The sequence below is a fragment of the Limulus polyphemus genome, unplaced genomic scaffold (assembly GCF_000517525.1).
Source record: "Limulus polyphemus unplaced genomic scaffold, Limulus_polyphemus-2.1.2 Scaffold1614, whole genome shotgun sequence".
NCBI lineage: Eukaryota > Metazoa > Arthropoda > Merostomata > Xiphosura > Limulidae > Limulus > Limulus polyphemus.
The window spans coordinates 61,080-71,784 of NW_013667224.1; the positions used below are offsets into that span (position 1 = coordinate 61,080).

General features: G+C 34.7%; 1 protein-coding gene across 1 annotated transcript in view; it reads left to right on the forward strand.

Annotated features, from left to right (window-relative positions):
• LOC106464297 (Down syndrome cell adhesion molecule-like protein Dscam2) overlaps positions 1 to 10,705 on the forward strand; it is a 98,783-nt gene that overhangs the window by 25,358 nt on the left and 62,720 nt on the right. Inside the window, exon 4 of the mRNA XM_022391995.1 lies at positions 6,668 to 6,817. Within this exon, the coding sequence (XP_022247703.1) occupies positions 6,668 to 6,817 (150 nt within the window). The remainder of the gene's footprint in view (positions 1 to 6,667; positions 6,818 to 10,705) is intronic.

The window sequence follows — 10,705 nt, forward strand, 5'->3', positions numbered from 1 at the left end:
CCTCTATTATTTAGAAGGGATAGAGGGAGTTCTATATTTTCAGATGGGATAGAGGGAGTCCTCTATTATTTAGATGGGATAGAGGGAGTTCTATATTTTCAGATGGGATAGAGGGAGTCCTCTATTATTTAGATGGGATAGAGGGAGTTCTATATTTTCAGATGGGATATAGGGAGTTCTTTATTATTCACAAGGAATATAGGGAGTTCTCTATTATTCAGAAGGGATAGAGGGAGTTCTCTATTATTCAGATGGGATATAAGGAGTTCTCTATTATTCAGAAGGGATTAGAGGGAGTTCTATATTTTCAGATGGGATAGAGGGAGTTCTATATTTTCAGATGGGATAGAGGGAGTCCTCTATTATTTAGATGGGATAGAGGGAGTTCTCTATTATTCAGAAGGGATAGAGGGAGTTTTTATTATTCAGAAGGGATATAGGGAGTTCTTTATTATTCACAAGGAATATAGGGAGTTCTCTATTATTCAGAAGGGATAGAGGGAGTTTTTATTATTCAGAAGGGATATAGAGACTATAGAATATGCTGGTTGTTCATTTCTAGATTTGAACAGTAGGCTTAGCGCTAGCCACATAACAATATCCACGCACTCACTCACTATGAGTGTTTCAGTAATGGTACATTATTTAAGAACATGTCGTAGTGATATCCTTGCAGATCAAATAATAGGAAGATCCAAGGTTTGCAACGTGTTTCCGCTAAATACGCTCCATACTTTCATTTTTGGTGCGTTATAAGAGTTGTAGCCAATCCATTTCTTCGGTTTCAAGACGCACACAGCACTTATAGCGGCGGGTCTACTTATTAGCTGACTTCAGTTTGGTCAATAATTCAAAATCCTGGTCATTTAGCCAATATGTGCATAAGGTTGAAAACACCAGTACCAATACCCTTTAAATCACTTAACTATTACATAATGGTATAGCGCGAAGTGCTATTGTTAGATATGTAACATAAGAATTATATGCTTATTGGTCATTTTTACAAGGCACAGTTAATTTTGACTAAATAATAGCAATGGATGTAAGTTCTACTGAACGTTTCACCGTGACGTGCTCGTAACTAAGCATAAAGATTGGTGCATTGAATCTTGTCTAATATTTATATTTAATTGTATGAAAGTACTTGTATAACAATGAAAAAACTAATTCATTAAAAATTTATACCAACTTTTAGCAACAACGAATACATAATACTGCAAATAGATGATTATTTTTATTATTAAAACGAAATTTCAACTAATGAAGCAGTGATTTAAAAATAGAAAAACAACATATTTTTACGCTATAAAACTTTCGATCTACTCTTACCAAACGTATTATTATACTAAAAGTATCTGCTTTAGTGTACTGTGTATAACCAAATTAATTTCAATGTAATCCTTTAGGAAATAATTATTTACCTCTAAAGAGTTTGATATGTGTTAAGTCTGGCATAAAGTTTCTTTAAACAATAACCGCATCACATGCAGAGAAATATATTTATATATATACTGCCAAACTCAAAAATATGTTGAAGCTCTGTTGTTATGTTGTAACATACTGTCATGATATAAAAGACTGTTTAATGTAGGTAGTATTAATCAATTAATCTTGCGAGTTATTATTCTATCATTGTTTAGTGTGTTTATTTATATAATAAGAGAGTTAAAAGCAGGTGATTGTTGGAAGTTGTATTTATAATTCATTGATGTTGAGACTATCGAATGTCACGTGCAATACACTGACGTCGAGAATTTAGAGATTTCTAGAAGGCGACCAGACGATTAAGTAATAAACATATACGTAGTGTGAGACGAGCAGAAACAGTAGACAGACAGTAGCAGAAGAGAGTAAAGTCACGGCCAAGGAAAAGTTCGGCGTGAAGTTAGCTGCTTTAGAAGTGATAAGCTTAACGTTTAATATGCCAGAGTAAGACTTACAGTAGAAAATGAGATCAGAAAAATAATTCATCCCGTCAAAGCATGGTTCTAAAGTAATGGAATCAGCATGAGCGCACTTTGACAAAAGGAACAGAGGAAGACCAAACGATTACGGTAACGCGCGCCATAATTGTAAGAGAATCACACACAGAATACTAGTGCAATAGTGATAGAGAAAATAGTTCGGCTTGTTAAGTGAAATTCTAAACTAATCGAATAGGCCTGAATGGATTTTGAGGAGACGAAGAGAACTATATATAGTGTTTATGATATGCATATGATCTCTATAGTGTGACTAATCTGTTGTACATGCGTTTAATTTGTTCCAAATATACATATACTCTTTAATATTTTCAAATTTTGTTGCTATTTCATCATATTGTTAAAGAAAAGTTGACCACTTAGATTATAAATTTTTGGAAAATGTAAAAATATACATTTTATGGCCCAATTTATTTTCAAAGACGGGTGGAGAATTTCAATTTATAAAAATTCATTAATATCACTGAAAGAAATATGTGTATTATATAATTCAAATTATGGTAAAAATGTACCAAACGAACTTCGTTGCGGTAATCAACACTTTATTTAATGACTGGAGTAAACGTGGCAGGCATTCTTCTCTTACTCACCCATAATATAAATCATACTAGCGGACGAATCTTTTCAGCGCATGAGGAAAATATAGAGAGGCCAGGAGTTGACGTATTCGGGTCAGTTTCGAACTCCGACTTCGTATATAAGGTCATCTTGGACGTGAACATTATTCGTGAAAACATGGCCTCCGCTACACAATCACAAAGTTCTCTGTTAGTTTTTCACGAACTTACTAACAAATCAGACAAAATATGCAAGTCAAGATATGAAGGAAAGTCGGTCTTGACACGACTGATCCTTATTCCATCTCGTCAACAATAACAATCGCGCTAGATGTCAGTACACTCGTCAACATTGCAAACGGAGGAACCAAGTTAGGCCTACAAATCAACGTTAAAAGTCTCACAGGTTGAGAATATAGATATCGTAAATGATTTAGTCCTGACAACATCTCTTTTACACCGGAAAGCAGTTCAAGGCCTATAAAAGTCTTGATGCTTACAAGTATTTTATGGCCGGCTGAGTGCACGGTGTGAGACTGTGGAAAGTGTACAAGACGTCCAACTACATAGCTTACTTGAGGGTAAGTCGAAGTTGTTTTTAGTGACTAGGCCTATTAATCAAAATAAAGTATAAGAACAACGTTTCGACCTTTTTATAATTTATTTCAATTAAAGTTTTTAATACCCGTACCAGCCGTCTCTGCTATACATTTTTACTAGGCCTATTGTTGATAAAACTTTCTTATCACCCACCGGGCCCTTCCACCTAGCACTGCTTGTATTAGCCTGTATCATAGTACTTAAATTAGGGCAAGTACCAAATATTTACATAGGTACATCGTATATACAAGTAGTACTATCCAGATATAAAATGGGAAGTGCATAGTCCATGGCACGACGATGGATACCAAGCCTTGTCAATGTTGTTCGTGTCTGCACGTTTTACTGCCGTAGTCCATTTAACTCTACATACTGGATCTTTTGGAAACCTATAAAACGATAAGTCCGGATTCTTTGTCTGGTTATTTGTACAATTAACTGTCGCACAGCTGATTGTCATTTCAAATACGTGATCCCAAATTCCAATACCAGCAACTACGTTGTAATTACTATATTGTCTCTCTGCTACGTCCAAAATGGCGGTGTTTAATTTTCGTCTTGCCGGTAATATATGTATGACGTCACGCGCATAGGGTCTGTATAACCACCAGGAGGCTCTAAGTATGCATGATAGGATTGGTGGTAATCGGCCCAGCAGTTCGTCAGTTACATGTGGACACACACACACACGGATTAGCAAATATTTGTTTATATTACCAGAAGTATAAGAACAACACACCTTGATAAGAGGAGTATTTAGTTTCGCCGTTCAGACCTTACTCTAAGATGGAGGTAATCCACCTTTGGCGTTAATTCCAACCTGGACTCTGTTAACACAATTTACCACCAACCGTTGGTACACCCTCCATTGAACTGACCACCCACAACTATTCTTGCAAAACAAAACCAAGAGTAGGGAGATTTTGGGGTACTGTATGCCTTTTTTTTTTGTTTGTTTGTTTGTCCATCAAAGGGCGTTTTCATAATGTACCAGAATATTTCAATTAAATTCAGGTTCGGAGCACCAAGCTGATCAAGGCAGATTCAGACTGGCTGTTTACAAAGAATTTTTTATTCGGGCTCAAGCTCCTTTCACCTAAATATTATTCCGGAACAGAAAGTGAAAATAACTGCATTCTTCTGGTAGTCTGAAACTTGAAAAAGTAGTTATCTATTTTCACTAAAGCGAACCCATGGTGATGGCCTATTTACTAGAAAAAAGCTCCAGGTTTGTGAAACTTTACATTCGTTGGAAGGGGTAGGGCTGAGTAATCCACGACGAGTAATTTAAAAGCACAAAAGTTAGAAAATAATAACTAAAAAGTTTAAAATTCTAGAATGAAAAAGGAAACGAAACATAAAGTAAACATTAAAATTATTAAAACAATGACAATAAAGAGAGAATTAAACTTGAAATTCTTTATAAAAATTTTATAAATCAGCAGTCACATAGCCTATAAAAGAAATACAAATTTAAAGCTAGTGCTATAATTTAAATGGTTTAAATTATAGGAGAAGCAAGTTAATCAATCTAACATAGAAAAAGTTTGGTTACAGAACAGAACCTATATTGTTTATTGACATAAGGGAAAGAGATTTGTGTTCATTTTTATAACAGTATATGTGATACCCATATAGAGATTAGAACCATTAATACCTGTGCGGTCTGTCGTGTCCTAATACTTTTAGTAAGATAATATGTGTATTCATTATGAAAAGCTTAACAGACACTCATTCATTTCTACCTTCATGGTATATTCTGTACTAATACATTTGGTAAGATAGTGTGTGTATTCAGTATGAAAAGCTTAACAGACACTCATTCATTTCTACCTTCATGGTATATTATGTATTTATCGCTCGTAAATTACTGTCATCTCCAAAGGCACCAAGTCTTCATTCTGTTGCATTTATATAGACTATGTTCTGAGACAAAGTGTAGTTTTATATCTAAACAGTATATATTATTACAAAAGAACACTAAAAACAGGGCGGGTAATCCTTCAGACCACCAGAACATATTAATGTATCGATCATGCCTAAAGAAACTATATAAAGTTGTCATTAAGTTTCGGGTGACTGACTAAATCATAATTATTACCAGATATAAAGAACGGTGATCCACAAAGGTTATCAACATCATAGCTTTCGGTGTTTCTTTGTCAAAGTCATTATTACAGTTATTATCTTTCTACGGTGATGTTCTTTCCTTTTCCCGCCCACCGCAGGCTAAGACTATTGATTCTTGTGAAGATAGAAGCAGCATCTTAACCCTGTACCTCCAACCAAGCTTTATCCTGTTGTGAAAATCCTTAATTAAATTATCCAAATCTTTAAAAATATGCTTCCTCCCAGAAGCGTTACCATAGCAACTGAACGAAAACCTACCATGATCATGAATTTGATAATTAACGGAAAGCGTTTTCTCACTAATTGTGATCCGTTAAAATGCTAACTTTTCTTCTTGTTTAGTTGTAAAACGTAACTTACTTATATTTTTTTTACTAATTGTATTTTCGTTGATATATTTGCTCGATTATATGTAGTTCTTGCACATAAGATATGTAAAATGTATTTATCCAGTTGCTACTTGGTTTAACCTTGTTGAGTTAGTTATATACGTAGGAATATGGCATGCTTTGACAAAAAAAGAACTTCTTTTCCTTGCTTTAACTTTCTCTGGTTGTGAAGAGCAGTAGTTTCAAAGAGACTACTTGAGCACGTACGTGAATCAAGTTTGGAAACACTTGTAGAACTATTTGTTATAGCGTGTAGTCTCGTGTACGTGAACAGTTTTAATCGTTCGCCCTGTCCACGAACTCAGTTTTGTAAACATTATTCGATTAATCAAGTGTCCAAGTGGTGTTCGTTGAAGGCTTTTTGAGAAACACGAGCGTTCAGAAACTGTTAATGGATTCGTAAGACTTGTGGTAATCACATTTAGCGATTGACAAAATTAATATTGTGTTTTATTTCTCTCTGCTTTGGACACTCGTAAAATATTTAACGTAATTGTTGAACCTATATTATTAACAGTAAACTATTCTTTGATTGCTATTGCACGTAATTAATGTGCTCAACTCATTATATACATGTGTACATTTGATTTTAGCCTAATCGTATGGAATAAAAGCGTATTTAAATCATTACCTCTGTGTTGTTTTCGTTATCATCTAAACACAAATAACAAATGGTTAAGAACTAAATTATTCTTATACTTGAATTATACTGTAGCTATTAAAGATATAGAATAGGGGAGTAATTTTGGCGGTGAAAATGATTTTATAGTGGTAAACTTGTATGGTAAAACAAATCCCAATCAAGTCTATTATTGTAATACTTTTCATACAAAAAGTTTAAGAAAAAACCTGTATGTAGCTGTTTTGAGATCGCGTGATTCTCGGTATCTTAAACTCATGGAAAAAAATCGATATGATTTAGAATTTAAATAACATTTCATTATTCTTTACATTCTAAAATACGCAGTAGTGTTTCTGATTATTAATACGTTTCAAAAATGATTACTAGGTGGCAGGTACAGCATATTACCGAATGGTGAACTACATATTAGGGGTGTCACAATGAAAGATGAATTGACTGGTTATAGATGTCACGTTCGTCACCGCTTGACATCTGATATAACTAGTAGTACCGACGTAGGACGATTGATTGTCAAAGGTAAGATAGTCACTTTACTGTAAAAAAGATTGACTGTCAACAATCCATTTGTTCAAAATCCGTTTATAAGACTAAGAGTCAGTAGCAAGTTGATCAATGTTTCTTTACGATAATAAATGTCCAAGATAAAATAATCACTACTTTTACTAAGTGTACTTCCGCAGGGTCCCCAAAACTAAAAGTAACAAATATTTTTATTTCTTGTTTTTGAAGTTCATATGTCATGCTGTGTTGTAGCTTAGTTGCAGAATACATAATTCTTCTCGTCATTCATGGCATGCGCACGTTTTACTGACGTCACGACAGTACGAACTGTAATGTTAAGCGTCCCTTATGTGACGTCATTTTAGTGTCTACTGAGTGGCTGACAGACAACACACTATTGTATTATGGTGCGAGTGGTTAAAACATGTGATCCCTCCAGGCAGCCTTCGTCCTCCTTTCGGGAAAATTAAAAGAATAAGATTGATTATTAAAGTCCGATTATTCAATTCCGTAGACAAGGTTCTCGATAATAAATTTGTGGTAATCTCTGGTTCACTGATAAACGTTTAGTAGCAGCAAATAACAGGAGGAACAGTCAGGACATATATTACGGATCTAAAGCTGAAAATTTGTCTAGATTACGTTCAAGAAGAGACTGAATACAATGTTAAACAAAGAAAAATAAATTTTTATTTATCAATCGAAACGCCATCTCAAATGACTAGTGCAAAGAACTTCGGAAATTGCTCCCCTATTACAGAAGGGGGGGGTTGAATTATTCATCTGTTCTATAATATCTTTAAAGATGTTCTTTAAATTCTAGACTGTACAAGAGTATGACGTTATATACACAAAAACAGTTACGTCATCCTTCCTAGAGCACAACGTTATTATCTCCGCGTCATTCTTTTTCTCAAGTCAATTTAGTGAAATTAAACAAGGCGATGTTACTAGAGGAAGAAGATACAAGATCCTAATTTATATCCGTACCAAAATCGCTTTGTCGTGAGACATCCACCTTGATCATATGTAACTAGCAAACGCAATTTGCCCCCTAGTGGCACAGCGGCATGTCTGCGGACTTACAACGCTAGATACTGGGTTTCGATACTCGTGGTGGGAAGAGACCAGATAGCCCATTGTATAGCTTTGCGCTTAACTGCAAACAAACAAATGAAATAATGTCAGTATGACACAAAGCGAATTTCCTATATTTGAAGGTATGTAATTTTGTATATTTGAAAAAAGTAGGAAATTTTGGTAAACAAAATAACTTATTCTTCTAAACTAAGATAAAAAGGAAATATATTACTTTCTTACAAAAAATCGTGTGAACTAACCAAGGAAAGATGGTGAACATTATTACAGAGGACTGATTGTTAATAGTCCCCTTGTGTAAATACTGGCTATCAAGTGATGTATCTTCGTAAAAACTTTTATTTGAGGGTAACGTAGACCATATTTTAGATGTGGCAGGTTATTGGTAGTAGGTTGTTTATATACAGAACTTGTTGTTGACTGTATGTTTACCTTTCTCTTTCAACAACACCTTCCCTCTAATTGGCAAGGTGATAAACAAGACTTTGACGTTTCTTATGCTTCAGGATTATGATACACTTATAGACATGCTAAGAAAAACTAGTTATAGTCCAAGTATACTAATCATTGGATCCCACTTCACCCACTGTTTGGTTAGATTGCATAACATAAGACCTAAACTGCTACAGTGAGACAAATATTTTTTGTCAAACTAGGTTATCAAAATTGGTTGTCTAGTGTAAAGTGACAATTGTCATACGTTATGCCAAAATAAAACCAACTGTTATGCTGTCATATCTTAGTCAACCGTATTCTGAGATAAAACTGGTTGTCAAGTGTAATATAGCATATGTTATGACAAAAACGTTAAAAATAGCTGGTATGTGTGCCGTTATTAATCATTCATATTTTGTAACTAAAACTAGTTTACTCTTTTTTTCCCCCTTGGATAAGGAGATCTGTATCAGAAGTTAATGACAGCACTTAGATACAATTGGTAATTAGCTGGTGAGGTTACGTGACTTGAGAAGTAAGGAGACAACAGCCTTACAACTTACTTATAAAACCATCGAAGAATGTTATCACGTCAGGTCAGACTTGGTATAAATGTTCCCTTCCGAACGCTATCGAGTTAGGTCAGTTTAGATCTGTGTGTTCTCTTCTGACTGTCACGTCAGGTTAGACTTGGTATGTGTGTTCCCTTCCGACCATTATCACGTCAGACCAGACTAGATCTGTGTGTTCCCTTCCGACCATTATCACGTCAGGTCAGACTAGATCTGTGTCTTCTCTTCCGAACACTATCACGTCAGGTCAGACTAGATCTGTATGTTCCCTTCCGAGCATATCACATACGCTGTACGGTTAAACTATTTCTAAATATTTTGTCACTAGAGGGCAGTAACCCATGGTATGTTTAGCACAGTAATTGTATTAGCTCGTGTTCTTGATAGATACATACATTCTATGTAAACGTGTAATCATTTGAAGGTGTTACTTAATTGATCATAGGTGCGTGTTAAAACTATTTTTCGATTGGATCTGACACTGTGAAAAAGTTAACGTGTGACAACTTAATGTTAGATTTAGACATAAATATATAAATCAATTAATTATATTACAACAAGAAAATCGATCACCAAACTGTGTAAAGAACAAAATGAATTATGTTGAACATGTGTTACCAAACTTCGTTGGCAGTAGCTGTCATCTCGTCAAAAGTTTTCCGAAACGTCAGAGTCTAATAAATCTAAGCCTGGGTCTTAAAGACATAATCGTCTAATAATAAGTATAACATAATTATTAATAACTTATGATCTAAAGTTAGTTAGCTATAATTCAAAACTGAAAAGTAACGTGTAAATTAATGAAGCCAGTTTTATAAGTAAACTGACTAGACGTACTTAATGTTCATAATGACAGTTGTGCCTGAATCATAGAGGTCTGTGACCTGTCAAGTTTATCACATACATCCACGAAGAATAATGTATAATTGGATTTCAACCATCCCTTGTTTGTTGTACACCTCTTGTTACAAGGATATACGCTCAATACTAGTGATCATTAGGTTATATTTTTGAGTATAAAGCCTTGCGACCAATGGCGTACAGTAAACAAGGTATAGTTTACATGCTGTTATAAACTATTCTTAATATAAACCCGTAATGGACTAGTAAACAGTGTGGTGAATTAAATTATTGTCAATCTTATTGTGATGATGTAAGTCATACACATAGGGCAAGTAAATGTAATGCTCCTGCAGTTAAGGCTTTCTACACCTTAAAAATTAATAATATTGTTTGTAATTAATCTAATAGTTGGTGTAACTTGGACTGTGTTTTATAAGAAGCAGTTATTTCAGTGGTTGAATAATTAATATAGAGGCATGCTGCTGTTAGATAGAGCTATTAAATAGTAGACAGATAAATAAACCATGCCGTTTAATTAACTATAAAACCCGTCCAGTGAACTCAGTAGGCTAACGTTTACGAACTTTCTTTCAGCCAAGTTTCAACTGGCTGCACACTAACTATTTTGTGACCTCTGTAAATCAGGTATACGGCAGATCTAATACAAAAAACGCAACGTTATCTATTTGGTCAGTGGAATTATTTTGTGCTTGTTGTGAAGGTCGATTATACCTGTTTTGTTTTAATAAATGGAACATAAAATAGGTTCGCGTGCTGCTATTGGCATAGCTGTTATCCCTGCTTTAGACAAAGCAAAATTCTTCCCATATAAAATTTCAATTATGTACCCGGCATAGCCAGGTGGTTAGGGAGCTCGACTCGCAATTAGAGAGTCGCGGGTTCGAATCTCCGTCCCACCAAACATGCTCGCCCTTTCAGCCGTGGGGGCGTTATA